General features: G+C 41.8%; 1 protein-coding gene across 1 annotated transcript; it reads right to left on the reverse strand.

Moving 5' to 3' along the window:
* Nucleotides 1–4,373: 4,373 nt before the first annotated feature.
* Nucleotides 4,374–16,980, reverse strand: LOC119394223 (protein adenylyltransferase SelO, mitochondrial). The gene is made up of 12 exons (XM_037661511.2): nucleotides 16,219–16,980; nucleotides 14,537–14,675; nucleotides 12,923–13,068; nucleotides 11,630–11,753; nucleotides 11,384–11,499; nucleotides 11,187–11,290; nucleotides 10,345–10,549; nucleotides 9,248–9,448; nucleotides 8,583–8,703; nucleotides 7,166–7,323; nucleotides 6,172–6,299; nucleotides 4,374–4,474 (listed from the first exon to the last, which is right to left on the reverse strand). The coding sequence occupies exons 1-12, from the start codon at nucleotides 16,626–16,628 to the stop codon at nucleotides 4,380–4,382; spliced, it is 1,947 nt and encodes a 648-aa protein (XP_037517439.1). The 5' UTR covers nucleotides 16,629–16,980; the 3' UTR covers nucleotides 4,374–4,379.
* Nucleotides 16,981–17,110: the final 130 nt, after the last annotated feature.

Raw genomic sequence — 17,110 nt, forward strand, 5'->3', positions numbered from 1 at the left:
TTATTAGGCCCGAAAAGTTGGGGTGGTGCCACCTGGCGGGAAGCCCGGATGATGTCGCTGCGCGGACTCTTCCACGGCCGCTGTGGTGCGCCTACATAACGTACGCTTGCTTCGTACGCTGTTCACGGTCGCTTTTCGCCTGTCGCAAGCTTCTGATGAATGACGAACACAGCATCAATAATGCTCGTAGTAAAACGACAAAAAGCTCTACATTTTTGCAATACAATCGCCTCCGTCGTGCACACTTTGGGATATGATGGTTTCACTCCTTTGAGGGATATGATGGTTTCACCTCCACAGGTGTTATTTGCATCGGATGCATGCGCGTATCCGCGAACAGCGTTTTTGCCTGTGTGCCAAGCCCCGCGCAGAGTTACAAAAACGCATGCAGTATCGAGGCTTGCAAAATATACCTTGAAAGTGCTTGCCCGAGAATACTGCCACAGTTGCTTGCTTTTCTTCTGTACTCGCTCACTCATCATGTTGTTTAGTTTCATGCTTTCCTTGCAATCATTTCGGGGCTTCATTTCACTACAAAAACAAGCTGAGGTTAAATTGCGGACACTTCTTATTGCTGTAAGGTTGTGTCTTCATGCAGCATCGTATCAACGGCGCTGTTACACTCGTAAGTATCAGTTTAGATAGCCAGCTCATAAATTAATTTTCCTTGAATTTGATTACCCCTGACCATCATCAATCATCCTGTATATGGACATGACGTCGTGAGACCAGTCATTGACTCATTGGGGCGAAAGACATTTATTACGTGAGCCACGTTGCTGAGAACGCCATCAAAACAGTTCAGAACGCTCATTTCGGCTTTCAGGAGTTTGTTTTGCAACCGATTGCTATCAACAGTGCTCCCACATGAATTTAACATGACCGCTTGTGACGCGGCGGTTGATCAAACCAGCAGTTCATGCAAATCGAGGTATACGGCCACATAATCCCAGACGACTGTTAAATGAGAAGAAATCATTACATAATCCAAGTATACTAACATCTGAGCATTTATTTCCGAAACAGTTTTATATGTGGCAGTATTATTTTGTTTAATGTTGTGGATGTATTAAGCGATTCTTTGTGACAGACAGATTCATCTAAAGTCTCCTGCAGCAGAAAGCGCAACTTTGTCAAATCACCCAGATAATCTGCCGAGGCAGACGTAAGTTGTACAACAAACTGCAATGTAGCTGGTGAATTGAATATGTCCTAATTTTATTTGTAATTCTTCAGGACACATGTTCTAACCGTGCAGTGTACGCCAAGTTGTAATGAAGTTACAACCATTAGTGTAAATGTTTCTTTAGCACCGATTTCTTGGAGTATGCGGTGAAAATAGTACATCTCTTGCTTCTTGCAACGAATATCTTCTGTTCGGACGGGAGTTTGCCCATTATAAGCTATATTATTCAAACATTCCGCAGATTACTTAACTTTCACTAGTAGTAAAAACATCCACCTTCTACCTTGGGAGATTTGCGTCGCAAGAAAGCAGTAACCACCACCGTATTGAGAAACTGTGGGTACACGGCGGCCGTGAGTTCTTGCCATGATGTCACATCGCCACGACTGCCGCACCGCCAGTGTTTGTTCTCAGGGCTAATAGAGGCATGGCGACTGCGACTTTCTGCTGATAACCATTGAAGTCATGGGTTCAGTTTCCAGCCATCACAGCCACGTAGCTGTTCGGCACTGGTGAAGCGCTGGTGAATGGCATTACAGAAGTTTCAGCTGATTACAAGACCTGATTACAAGCCACTTAGACTACGACAGAAATGAAATGCCGTTCTGAGCAGCAACACACGCACATTCATTTCATAGCATGCTTGAACTTAAGCAATGGCTTGTCTAAATCACAGCAGAGTTTGAACACACTAGGTATTGTACCGTATTTCTGCAAAATTGTGTCTGAGCGCCTTCACTACTGCTCCATTGCAATGAAATTGTGTACCTGTCCAGCATACGACATAGAATTGTTTAGTGATATATCTTGTCCTTGCTTGTTTGTTTCTTTGTACCGACTGTACTTCAGGTACACTGTAAAGATAGCACCATGTTTGTCTCCTCCATCATCATCATCATCATCCCATTTTTAGTATCGTTTTTTTTTTTCAAGTTAAACAGCTTACTGCATTAAAACACTGTTGACACTGATTATGTATGTAAGGGGAGGCCAACTGCCTTGCTGCGTTAAGAAAATGCCAGGAAAGTTAGAAATGTAAAGCATAATGATGTTGCAGAAATGCAAAAAGGCACGAGCACTAGGATTACACAAATGCATTTATATTAACCATCGTTCTCATGGCAGCTGAACGATTAGTGCAAGAGATTTCTGTAGTAGTTTTTGTGTGGAATTCTACAGACCAGAACCTTTTGATATGCCACGAAAATCAGAGGTTGCACTTGCACGAGAAAGGTGTCAGAACAATGCAGTGGCTTTATTTGATCAAAGGGGTAGTAGATTTTTCACTATACAATGGTCAACCTGAATGCTCAACTGAAATGAAATGTCATCTATACTAACCATGCTGAGAGCTGCAGGTATAGCGAGAACTAAGTCAGTTTTCATTATTTTGTACTTCACAATAGGAACCACAAGCTAGAAGTCAATATATCAACACAATGGTAGCTTTATTCGCATGTAACAATGCAGTGAACAGCCGATTACATGTAACATGTGAATAACATACACACAACAAATATCTCGCTGATTTGGCATTTATTGTGAAGGAAAAGGACATTCGTAATTTTAATGTGTGGGCTCTGCACAATATTCAGTGATGCAACATTCAGTAAATGCTGTATAAACATGTGCTACTATATGTACTATGTTTATAAGCCTGTCTACTTACCTAAAGCCAGCAGTGACTGTTGCATCAAAGGTTGTCATGTAAATTGTAGTTGTAATTCCATGTATCGCTTTGGCACACAGAATTATTGCGTAGTACAATTATATGGCAAATTGTGCAGGTGTCCAGCATGTGTCCATATAAATTTCATTCTTCACAAAAGGAACTGGAAGCTAATGATCAATGTATCAATACCACTGGTAGCTTTATTCAAAGAACGTTGCAGTGGCCAACAAACTACATGTTGCGTGCAGAGAACATGCACATGCTTTTTAAGTAGTCCTGTTCATTGATTACATAAGTGCTACCTCTAAACTCTATAACTAAATCACGTTTGTAAGCAAAACAGTAGATAACAATGTAACGAACGAAAGATCGTCTATTGGTATTAATATTTCTGTCGGGGAAAAGTTGCACCATTATAGTCGGTTGAAAGTTCATTTTTCAACCATATGGAATGTGCCACCAGTGCAACCGTGTCTTCGTGATAGTAATGTCTTCCAACTTATCACTAGAAAGTGGTACTGATGCTGTTGCATGACTCATCCTTTGCTGATGAGGGTGAGAACATCGCAGTTGTCTTTTCTCTCTCTCCTAATTGATCCAGTAAGAAGCTCTTGCACAGGGAAATGCTGCAAGATATGAGTATGTATATATTGGTTGGGCTCAATATACGCAAAACATTCCAGTAGTGACATATAACAAACATGTTTCACGTCCCACAAGGCAGGGACGCATTCACGAAAGGTGATTGCTAAGCACCAGCGAAATCTGCAGAAAGTGTCGAGAGTGCAACACCGTTGCACGAAGCTCCAAGCCTGACCACCAGGAGTGGGCTCATAGACAGAAGTGTTTGTGGTATGCTAAGCCAGATTCACAGCCCAAGCTCGCATGTTAAATATACATTAGATGCAACATTATAAAGGCTAGAAGATGCCTCCAACTGTTAGCATTCCTGGCCAAGAAATACAGCCTCGCACATAAGACAGCGATGCATCCGTACATGACGTAATATGACAGATCGACTCTCGTTAATCACCAACATTAATTGGGTTTGCCTGGCATCACATGGTTATGAAGACACCATTCTTGGGAGTCATTTCCTTGTACACTCTGAAAGATAGCACATGCTCCAGCATATATAGTTTAGGTTAGCACAGCATGAAGAAAAAGAGCCTGCAGCTGTGAAAATTTATCTTTTGACGTGTGTGACACTCTATGCACAAATAATTTCATGTACATACAAACATATTTGTGAAATTAAATATTGTGATCGGAAGAGCCACTTCAAAAAAAAACCATGAGAAGTAAAATGTCCGTAAAGGCTGACCAATAAGGGTCTGGGACATGACAGTAGTGGGCCATGGTTTACATGTACCTGATTTGTCATCCAAGCACATCAAAAGTTTTCTTCACTGGGAAGTAAGATGACCACTAGCACCGTGCATGCATCCACTCATTTGCAACTATATTTCGTCCGAGAGAGAGGTTACACTTTCTTGGAGTGAGCTGAGCGATTACCATCTGTTAAGATGAGCAGGAGACCCTCAACGCAGCGGCACTCAATGCATATCTTCCTTCGTAGAATCCTTCATCAAACACAGCAGGGCAAACTTGTTTTCCTGCAGGCAAACAGCAATTCACCTCATTATCATTTCTTATGTTAAACAGTGTGACTCTTTGCAGGTGAAAGCAAATTTGTAATGACATCTGAAGTCGTTGAGCTTTAAGGTTAACATCTACAATTAGGATGTAATTACTAACTCCCCAATTCATTACTTGTCACCCTCCCTACCAGGTAAATAAACACGGCATGCACTAAGAGAGAGCAAACAACTTTGTCCTTAGAACTGCAGGTTATACCATTGCTTGATATGATAAGGGTTCAAGATGTCAAACACAAACAATATAGGAAACAGTGATGACAAGGGAACTTGGTTACAATGCTCCTTTCAGCGATTTACAGCAGATGATTTAGTACTTGGCATAAAGTACTGAATGCTGACTGTTGAGCTCTTTGGTACTCGTATACAAAAACACTGCAGCGCATAGATGGCAACATGGGAAATGCGTGGAGTAGATATGCGGAATGCAACTTTCAATCTATTTACTCTTAAAGGAAAATGAAATGTGCTGAAGAGATTAGCACTTCTAGATTTCTAATGCCTTGCATTTGTTGAGAGCTTTAATAAGGAACATAAACATGTAAGTGAGCACCATTGATGCTGTATTGGAAAATACGGTAAAGCAACACCCACAAAAGATGATGTTGCATTTGTAAATGGTAGACTACAATCATTCGTGCATAAGAAAGTTAATTACAAAAGTTCATTGCATTGAAGTAGAACAATGCAAACTGTACTGGTGTTTCAGCAAATGCAAGATACTGCTACCATTCCATGTCCTGGTTCATACGGTGCACTTTCAGAACCTGAAGGATGAAAAATTTGTCATTCGGTCGTTATAGCAAAGCAGTTCTGTGAAAGCTCGTGAAATAAAGCAGGGAGAATTCACTCATTCGTCACAGGAAGCTACAAAGACACCCATGTGGGTCTCTTAAGAAGAAAGGTTCTCAGTTGAAGAATAATGGAAGAAAAATCCCAGATCAGGTCGAATTTATCTTCCAAGTGTGAAGCCTTCTTTTCTACAGTTTGCTGCTACAAATGAGTGGACGACAGTTTTTGTAGCGTTAGCTACACTGGCCGGGGCGGAGCAGTTTCAAGTGGCAGTTGGAGAGCCGTGCTGTGCATGCGCGAGGAGCAGTGACGTCGCACGGCGCACCAGAGCCGCTGCCGCCGCCGCGCGCGCCTCGCCAGTCTGCGCATTCCAGAGGAGTGATGTCATAGCTGTGGCAGACACAATGGCGTCGGCGAGCGCCCAGCTGTGCGCCTCCGTTGCGCAGCGGCCATTTGATGCTGTGCCAGAGCCGCTTGATAGCGCCTCTCATTTTGCGCACATACGCAGACGTATCAGTGGGGGTATACGTATAGTGGGGAGGAGGAGGAGGAGAAGAAAAACGGAAGGACAGGGAGGTTAGCCACTTGTCATACCGGCTGGCTGGCGTTTGCCAGCGTGGTATAGCCATGAAGAAGAAGAGCGCAAATGCTGCTAAGCGGCGCAGAAAAGCGGACAAGCTTGACAACCAGGAAAGCTAAGAATAATCAGCTGAACCTTACCTAACACTACGTATATCCTGGCACGGCCGAGCTAAGCCACTGCAAATTTCTTTACCTTTTCATGCTCTCTTATTAAGCACAAAATCGTGTCTTTTATAGGTAAACAGTCCTGCCTGACATATGCCTGGCAATGTAGAGCTCACCTTTCAGCTCCAAAGGATCATCAGAGAATGGGCGCTGCAAAATCTTCAGCACTTTTCGAGCCTCGTTGTAATCTCCTTTCTCTGCTGCATCAATAGCTTGTTGTGCTATGTAGTTCCTGAGGACAAACCTGCAAGGTGTGTGCATTGGTAGAACAATGCCTGAAACATTTGTACTTGTTGCCTCAGAACCTTCAAGATAACATTAGCTATCACGTCTGGCAATGCCAGGCTGCCTGAAAGATTACAAACTCAGGCAAGATGATGACTTTCTGTTTGCACATTCTCAACTCTAGGTGAAATTGCCTTGGTTCATCACTGGACAAAGAGTTTTCAAGCTGCTGAGACTTACTGGCAGCCTGCACTGTAATTACACACTACACTTGTAGTGTAAATGAAGTAGTAATTACACACTACACTTGTAGTGTAAATGTAAATGAAGAAATATATTAAGTGAGCTGGTACAGTTTCACATACAAAAAAAAAAGTGCGCAAGACTAAGACAACTGAAGGGAAGAAAGAGCACTTGTGCTGTGTGGGAACAGGGGTCAGGTTCGTTCTTAAATGCTTAAGGAAGGGTGCAGCCCCCATTGCTTGGTTATCAGCAATAGATGCTCACATACGTATGCCTTCCATCACAAATGCATGCATACAAACAAACAAAGCAGGCCATGTAGTCACCAGGGGGCAACCAATTGTCGTCGTAACGTGGAAATGCCAGGAAAGGAGCATGGAGTTGTTTTTTGAATTTTTAGCCTTCCTAAGGTGCACAGCGCTGCCTTATTCTCCAAAGATAATCGTCACGATATTCTGTACACAATGCACGCATTTATTTGAAATGTGTAAAAGAACATTGAGAAAATGGAGGGCCCTTCAAGTGGTACAAGGGAAGGCAGGTATAGAATAAGTGCTGAAGGATGTTCCTCATAGCTTTTGAGTGACCACTGCATTACTAATGCAAGCACTGAAAACTCTGTGTTGGTTTTTGAAACTATACCTCGGATTATTGTTGTTCATGACGTGAACTCTCTCATCCTGCAGGGCTTGCAAGTCTTTCACCCCTTCCACGTCTGTCGTCAGCCTCTTGCAGTATGCTTCGATCCAATCCGTCCACATCTTTTTGTTCCGGGCCTCAAAATCTTCCGCACTCATTTCCTGTGGAAACAGATAATGGTGGCTCGCGTAACAGTAAAAGTCTGGCTACACACTATGCAAGCACATGTATGCATGTAGAGTAAGAATATTCGAGCAGTTCGAATATTCGAATGAACATTACAGTATTCAAATTCGCTTCGAAACGAATTTAAATTATCCCAATTTCGAAGTATTCAAAACGAACAAATAGAAATACTATATAAACCGCATGTAACCCCCTGTAAAGGTGGTTTCACTGCAGTGGAGGAGTGCTTACTGTGAATACACCTTTACAGGGGAAATCCGCACTGCTGCGAAGCCTCACTTTAAGGTTAAATGAACATATTACCCTTACATCGATTCATCATTTTTTTAAAGTTTAAATGCTCGTTATACCGACCTATATGCTCTAAGGATAGTAAATTTTAAAACGTAACATATTTTACAGGTTATCACTTGCGTTCTACCGAAGGTTAAATCCTGCTGCCATTCAAAGTTGTTTCCACTTGCCTTTGAACCAAAAAGAATGACATTTGCACATGCCTTGCTTTAATTAAAAAAAAATGTATTGTGCAGGTTAGTCGGGTGATGACAGATGTGCTTATTCTCCTTTATAACATGTGATATATACTATCAAAATTATTCGACCAAATCACCATTCGCTTCGACCCTAAAATTTCCTATTCGCACAAGCCTAATGTAGAGATAATGGTCACCAGAACAATTGGCAAACAAATAGACGGGTTAGAGCAGATACTTCTACAGTTTCCAGGCAGAGATTTTAATGCTTACATGGGTGGCAGCACAGCCAGCACTCTTTATAACTAAGTTACAACCATAAAATAGTCCAAACAATACAATACTTTCGGGGAACATGAGAGGCTTGACGTGATTGCAATTCATTGAACAGGAAATACTACCGGAGCCAACACTAGTAGGAAGACTTGTCTTAGTCAGGGCCTGACGTCCTGACAAAGACAAGTCTCTCTGTTGAAATGTTGGATCAGCAGCATTTCCTCCTCAATGATTTCTTATCACTTCAAGTATAAATTATCTTCATTACCTTCAATATTCATTACAGACACATGTTTGTGCTGGGAAAAAGAATTGTGAAATTTGCAATTACATCTTCGTATCTGATAATTTGTTATATCAGTGTTGGTTTTATCAAGGTTCACTGGTGTTATGCTTCAACTACGGCATATTCAATTAATTAAACCTGCCTAGCATATCCATCACCTCTTTTTTTTTGTTCTCTCTGTGTGCCCTGATGTACTCACCTTAAGTTCTTTGGCCTTTTCTATCTGAGCCATAATTCTTTCCTTTGCGAGGGCACCTTTGCCAAGTTGCTCTAGCAATTCCGGATTGTTCTTGGAGAGTATAAGAAACAGCTGGAAATCTCTGTAAGAGGCAAAGACAATCAATGTTTCAGCTCTATGGCATCAAGAAGCTCTATGGCAGCCAGATGAACACATGCAGATGAGTGAATATCTGTACAACAAGCGTAAGTAAGCCATAAGGTCCGTCCAAAAAAAGTTGGGATTTACATCAAGAAGTAAATTAAATTAAAGGTAAATCCACTAAAAACAATGAAAAAATCTAAGACAACACAAAGGCAAAGAAATAAGCATTGCACAGGCTGATGAAGTATCGCTAGCACCCATGCAGTCGCTCCAAAATAAAAATGGAAGATGTTGAGATTCACAAGAAGCCATTGAATACTTTTCCACAAGTATAATGTAGAGCTACACTTGAAAAAAAAATTTTGATTATAAACGTTGATTCTAAAACTAGCAAGGCACTCGGCATGCATTGTATTTTCTTCTGCTTTATGAAGAAGCTATACTGAGCAAGAAGTCTGCTGGAATAGTGGCAACGCAGCTGGTGAATGATTGCGGGATTCCAACAGCCCATCTTGGCAGAATGAGGGTTGTAAACTACTCACCGAGAGCTGGTCTGAGATTTTAAGTGGTCGGTGAGCTCAGCGTGACTGCTGCAGCACGACAGGAGTTTCGATAGAAGGCTCTCCTTGCTAGGCTCGTGGTCGGGGTGTCCTGGAACTGCAAGCGTGCTCAGACATCTGAACGACCTCGTGAAATCGGCACCTGTCCTTTCCATGGTGTCGTAGAAAGATGTGACGAGGTCCCTGGAAATGATTCCGCATCAATCGGCAATTGACGATTTGCAGGAGTTGGCTTTCATGCAAAAGTTTTTTTTTCTAACCAAGAACTTTCATTCACAGCACTTTCCTCACTCTAAGTGTCATTCCCTCTCCTCATACCAGTGAAAGTGCATCCCCCCTGCATAGGCTGAAGCATAAATATGAGGTGCAACAATCCTGTGGTGTTTTTCTGAAAGTGATTCTGGTGTTCATACACTGTCATTGGAAGCAGGCGGGGGGAAAAGTGCAAAGAGCAAGAAAAGCAGTCTGTGAGTGAGTTTTTGGCAAGAAAATAAAGCTTGCAGGAAATCCAAATTAGAGATTTTTTTGCAAATCATCAATTTACCGAAAGCCTCTATGTTATACAACATTGTAAAGCGGAAACAAGTCAGAGCAACGTTCCCTCAGGGATCCACTTTTGCTCTGCTTTTTTTTTTTCGAACTTCTGAGAATCTGAATTTATTACTTTGGTCATGTCAACGGAGCAAGGATTAATGCTAGCAAAAGCAAGAGGTAAAAGAAGAACAGGTTGTCCGTACATGAGATGGCTAGATGGTGTTCTTCAGGCTGATGAGAAACATAGGACATATTTACTAGCGAAAAAAAGACGTGGACGAGAACAAGGAATACAGGACCAACTAGCCCAACTTGCCGCCTTTGATGAGAAACATTTAGGTGAGTTAAAAAAAATGGTATGACTTAGGTCTCACTGCTATTCATATACTTTTGGTGTCATAAGGAGCCACCAGCAACGGAGTTGTACTTGACAACAACAACAAATTTCTCAAATTGCAGACGGCAATGGAAATGCACATAGCAATATAGCACCGCATCAAGAGACGAGCTTATGCACTTGAAAGTTGTGTGCACTAATAACCCACTTGTCCTCGGCAAGTTCCTTCTTGAGCAAGCCAAGCTTCCTCCTGATTCCCCCTAGGAAGCACGCTTCGTACTCCGATGCGTACAGATCCAGGCATGGCACAGTCTTTGAGAGTGGAACAGCTGACTGTATGGCTTCCGCAAACTTCCTCAAGTTCCACAGGCAGATTTCAGGCTGTTTGATGTATGTATACCGACCTCCATCATCTGTAGGAATGGTATCACAATCGGCACGAATTCAAATGTGAACAAGTAGAATATTTCAAGTTTGTTGCATTTTGAATTTGTGTGGCCTCGGCACAGCAAGATATCTTTCGTAACTAAGGCTATTGTTTTAGACGATGCAAGCCACACCGCGCTATGCCGTGTGTGTTTTGCACGAGAAAGCTCCCACGTGCACTGATGCAGTGTGTTCTAGTAAAAATGATGCATCATGAATGCACGAAGACAGCGGCAGTCATACAGATACTGCTGTAGTGATGGAACTAATAACTAGTTACTCTTAGTCTACTTATAGTAATGAGCGCCAGTCACCTGGTAAAGCTCTCTTACGTGTGCTTGCACAAATGAGCCAATCAGGCGTGTACACTTCAAAGACTTTTGGCTTCAATAGTCATTGAAGCAGAGCATCTGTTTGCAAATTACATGTCTTTGAGATATGACAAGATTGTGAAATAGAAACTAATACTACATTGCTTTGTACATAAACACAGTGTAAGAAAATGTGAGGATCTGTTCATTTCATTGGAAAGTTTCGCTCGGCTAAGGTTTAATAAATTGGAATGGAACTGTAGCTTCGTGCACCGATAGGCATTAGATAAAGTTCAGACGAGCTGAACAGCACCTGAGGTGTTGCAGATGTGGTCCGGGTCGAACCGCTCCATAAACCCAAAAGGACCATAGTCAATAGTAAGTCCAAGTATGCTCATGTTGTCAGTGTTTAGTACCCTGAAAAGAGAAGTGTAACTCTTGTCATGGTGCGATGTTCAAGGGAGTGTGAAGCTACGTACTACTAAAAGGGTGTTCAGGAGCAAGACCTACCCATGGCAAAACCCTACGCACTGCCACTTTGCAACGAGGTGTGCAGTCTTCTTGACAACGTCCTTGAAAAATTCTACGTACATTTGTTCCCTGTCATCACCACAACTGCGATAAACCTGTCAGAAGAAACAAGAAAAAAGTGCAGGGGAAAAGAAGATGAGGTCACTGACATTCTGGCAATACACACCAAAAATAGGCTGAAATTTTTGTAACAGTGTTGTCTAGTAAAAACGCAATGCCACTTGCCTCTGGAAAGAACGTCTCAATGGCATAATTGAGGAGCTGAAGTAAGACGTCCTTGCGGCCGACGCTAGGCCCAACTCTTCCGGTGAAGCTGTCCAAGGTCTTGAATATTTCGAAAGACCCAAATCTAAGGAAAAGTAATAAAACGTCTGCTGTCTTTGGGGCTAGAATGCCACTGTACACTATGTTCAATGATATGCTGGAAAATGTGGATGCATTTTAGTTGGCCTGACAAAGATCCAACGTGTTAGAAATTTCCCAGTAAGTGCAACGGCTCAGAGGGACCTCGGACATGTATGGAGTGGGCACTGGACACTAAACAGGATTGCAAAGGTTCCCAAAGGTTGGGATCCATACACCTAGAGGACTACTGGAAACAATTTTACATACATTTACTGTACATAAGTAGTTCACATGCATAAGTTATTATGCATCACATGTAGGCCACTTGTAGGCCACATGTAGGCCAAAATGTAGGCCACAAATATAGATTCAACATATTTTTTCGTGGCATGGTCCTGGTTTCTGAAACTCTGAATTTAAGTGTGAGCTTTGTATTAGGTGAAAAAAAAAAGTTATCCTTCAAAATCATACACCTCAAAATTTGCAGATGTTCGTAATTTTATGCACTTACTTCAAGCACACGGTGCGCTTTTTTGTATGTTATTTGGTTCCAGTTTTATGCAAGCTTCCTATCCTTACTTCTCTAGTGAAAGAAAAAAAAAGTACAAAAAAATTCACTATACAGTGGTCCTATGGCATTTTCATCATTCAAGAAACTCAGCAAGACTGACTGATTATTTTGCCTACCCTATAACAAGAATTGCGAGACTGCAAAGACCTTCAGAAAACATATTCAAACCGCGCGAGTGTCAACATTAAAGTCCCGTAACTGTTGTCAGGATCAAGGCAGAGCAATAAGGTTTATCCTACTGGATTACTTATCCAATCTTATTATAGGAGTATTCTTGTATTGATAAAAATTACCTAAGTGTCAACTTTGAAGCCTCACAACTCTTACTTAGAACGTGTCTCTGTACGTGCTACTTACACATATGCCGTGTTTTTTCTGCACTGCCAGAATGCACAAATGTTGCTTGAAAGTCTGAAGCTTCACTGGTACATTACAAGGCAGAAATTTGTAATGAACTCGCTACCTACACAAAACAGACTTTTAGAGGACTGCCTGGTTTAGCTACATTTATTTTAGAAATCGAGTTGAATAGTTTGGTCAGTGACACGTGTATTAGTTGGGCCAGCCAAATGCATTAAAAGCTTATTGATAGAAAGGCAAACCTTAGGAATGTCGGGGCAATTCGTAGAATCACTGAGCATTTCTCGTTTTTAGGATGCCCGTCATAGAACATGTCGCGCGACACGGTTGTCGAGGATGTGACACATGTTCCGGCCCTTGTGGTGGGAATGCCAAGGTAGTGCATGGCCTAGGAAGTGAAAATTTAAACAATTAAAGCCACTAATGATTTCTAGCTTATCACTGACAAAACTTAATCAAATTTATCAATCAATGTGTATACAACTACACAGCTATACAACCATGTATACAACTACACAGCTCCGTATTACAACCTGACAGTAAAATTCTAAAAAAGATCTATAAAAGCATCCACACCTGACAATTTAATTGACTAATTTAAAGCCTGCAGGAAAAGGATTGTTTCTTCATATAATTTTTCTAACAGATTATTGCCATGTTTTAGGAAAATATACGAGTATAATTTCTGTCTACTTTAGACATCTCAACAGGTGTGCTTTGCTTCAATGTCTATTTTTATTAAGCAATCTTGTAAGATCACAAACATAATGCTTCAGTTTTCTTGAAACTTTTCATTTCTGACAAACCTGCAAAAAAAAAAGTAGGTTGCGCAAATGTACAGGGTACATTGGGTAAAAATAACAAATGCACTCCAAATGGTCACAAGATTGGTCTTTTATTTTAAAACGCAAAGAAAAGACAAGAACATTTCCATGGCTGTCAGATGATTGCACCTTTTTGTTTTTTATTTTGACATAAATACACTGGCAGCTGTCAAAACGAACACCATGCACTAGCGTCACTACAAATAGATACAGGAAGGGGTCAATTGTTTATGACGCTTGGTCGCTTCTGCAAACTCTAATGACATCCACCATGCTCACACTCCGCCAAGAATGCACATTTCACAAAGCTTTCAAACACGGAGGAACAAATTTAGTTGCTGTTTTCCTTACTAAGCACTGCTTCAGAATACTGATAGGATACAATGCTGAGCTAGGTATCAGTGCTACTCAATGAAAAATATATATGTGAATTGATTACTGAAGATCAGCAGCATTCTGTGCCTTCATGACCACTATGGAGAAGCCCATAAGAAATGTTATTCACTTCGAAAACATGAACGCATTAAAAAATCAAATTCTCAGAAACGTTAAGCAGGGAATATTGCTGAAGTCAATGTTTCGACAAGAGTTGTTTTCGTCAGTGCAACGTTTCGACAAGTCTTCTTGTCGAAACGGTGACATTTCCTGTTCTAATCATTTCTCATATCGCTTCAAGCCTTCCCCTGAACTTGTGTCTTGTTTGGAAATCAAATTATGGGGTTACCATTTGTTGTCCAAACCAGCATATGGCCAATTGAGAGGGGTTGTGGTAAGGGTCTACCGGCTAATTCTGACCACAATGATTCTTAAATGTGCAGTTGAACCTAAGGACACAGGTGTTTTTTGCAATATAACAACATCATAGTTTGGAAACAACAGCTGGGAATCAAAACAGCAAGCTCATGCTTGGCAGTGGAATGCCTAAATGCTGAGTCACACTAGTGGTTCCAGGCAATAATTACCTGAAAACTTGTGTGAAGAATTAGTTTGTGCACAAAGTGCTGAAAACATGCATTAGTCAGACAGACTTGCCTCGCTGCATAAAAATTCTCGAAGTGATGAGCGCAGTACTTTTCTGCCATCTGCAGACCTTGAGTACGGTGTCAACCCGGCCCCTTTCAGCTGAATTTCCCAGCGTTCACCCTTGCGGTTGATGACCTCACCAAGGTACCTTCGTGATAAAACGAAAACAAGCTCATCTGTCATAAAACACTTGATCTGTACACTTCCATATTATTGATGGGATATGGTAAGTTGAAACTTTCAAACACAGAAGGTGAGCACACTATGTGAACATCTGAGAGTTCAGGCAAGAACAGTGGCCTTCTGCTTTAAATGAGCACATATGGTGAGAGAATTTGATTTCTTTGAAAACTTTGCTCATCTGTACTGAGACATGCAGAACAAGTTCCAAACACCCAATTTTCGAATGAAACAGTGAATTTAAAAATTGCTTCAAAATGAACTGTAATTTAGATAAAACATTTCTTTGCAGTAACAGTAAGCATTCAAACACAGGATTGCGCACTATAAAGAACATTTTCTATGGCAGAACGTATTTGGCATAGCTCTGAAGCGTGACCATTTTGACTGGCAGCTTCCACTTCACAAGTCAAGCCAAATGTGCCTCATTCATACAACTGCTTGTGATGGTTTCGAATTTATTACAGTACGCAAGCTATTCACTGCAAAAGGCTCTTGCTTACAAAGCTATATATTATGCACTTGTGCATGCTTTTACACATTGATTTGACATGATAAAACCGAAAGGAAACCACTGGAATTAGTCAATGCTCACAGAAATATTAGATGTTAGTTTGACAGTTACTGCACACACCGGAGCACACACACATGGCACCTTAGTAAGAATGCTGCTCTGCTTACACTCTGTTTGTGCACAACACTCATTCTAGCATCGGAAGGCTTTTTTTTTTTTGCAGCCAAATGTACTCCATGTCTCTGGAGAACCTCTAACTCTCCGCAGTGAGCTGCACAAGCTCCACCAGTAGGACAGCACAACAGTGGAAGTGCCGATGGTGCGAACGAGCCTTGAGCATCTGTAGAATTGCCTAAAAATTGAGTTCTCTGAATCATTTTACTTTTCCGATTCAAACTGAAGGACTCGGAGAGATGTCTAGTAGTAGTATATGTCTAGAGGTAGTAAAAGCTTGGGTTACTCTAATGTGTGTCTAGAGATTCATAAACAAACAAATTGGCATGCTTCCCCATTATAATGCAGCTTGCACTGTATTGTTATGGAATCAAATCGTCAACTTCAGAAGCTGGTGGCAGTTCGTCATAGGGTCACTGAACCACTAGGACGAAGGATTCATTTTATTTATTTGTAGTCGCTTGAATCTTTAATTATAAAGCAGCACGGTTGCCATGATATTTCTGTGCAGTAGCAGGGTGTTTAATTTTATATGCTGACCTTTCTATTTATTGAACATTCACAAGCAGCCTGTTGCAAACAGCAATGAGTCCTTGAAGTACATAGATTCCGTTTAACATTTATAGATGCTACTGAAGGTATAACGCTCAATTTGATCGTAAATTGAAGTTGGCACTTCTGGGATATCTACATACAGCTGATTTGACTAACAGTAATGCTACTCAATAACAGACCATTGCTAAGTAGACCACTAGGTCCGGCACTCTACGACTATGTACAAAAAAAAAAAAAAGATCAGCAGCTGAAAGAAACGCCAACGCACATTGCCGCACCATCGCCGAGCTGGCCAGCGAAGTAGCCGAACTGATGTCCGCAGTAGCAGTGCGCCGCCGTTTCCGACCCTGGCAGGAGCTTGTTGCCGGAGAAATACTCTGGCGCGTCTTTCCTTTGCAACTCGGATGGCGGGAGGTCTAGCAGCATCATCGCGTCTTCGGAGAAGACAACCATTTCGGGCGATTCGACCGGTGCTGGCAATACCCGCGAGAACACGGCACCACTCACGGTACGCACGTAGTTACGCGTTTCCTTGTCGAGGGGCAGCGTCCGCAGGGCCAAGTTATCAAACCTCAACGTCTCCAATGTAGACATGGTTGAAAACAGGGCGAATCCCACCTGCGATGATGAGCGTATCAATGATCTACAGGCACCGATGTTAAATGCCGTTGAGATCATAAACCGCTGCCTCGACACAACACGCACTTCATCGCTACGAGACGTTCTTGCTTTCACGCGACACTGATAATCACACACATGCAAGCCAAAACCGATCACACGGAGAGCGAGCAGCGTATTTTCGAAGTGCGCAGGGAATCGCGGCGCACAATTAAGGCACTTGTCGCTCACGAAGCACTTATCAGCGGAGATCGCCGCAGCGTCGCACAAGATTCAGGTGGACTGCTTGACATGCGGAGACCACGCGTGTTGTGGTGTTTTTGTTTTACTCTTGTAAACTTTAACACAAACAAAGATCAAAACGAGTGATCAGCTGATTCTCAGCTGCTATCACCTCTCATTCAGATGGATCGCGGTCCCCCATGGTACCATAGACTTGCCACTCAAACAATTAAGATGTGATGCCACAATAATTTAACAAATAAAACTTCAAGAATAGTTAAACCTTCCGTTCAACATATTCTGTTACGATTGCGCTTTGT

The sequence above is a fragment of the Rhipicephalus sanguineus genome, chromosome 5 (genome assembly GCF_013339695.2).
Source record: "Rhipicephalus sanguineus isolate Rsan-2018 chromosome 5, BIME_Rsan_1.4, whole genome shotgun sequence".
Classification (NCBI taxonomy): domain Eukaryota; kingdom Metazoa; phylum Arthropoda; class Arachnida; order Ixodida; family Ixodidae; genus Rhipicephalus; species Rhipicephalus sanguineus.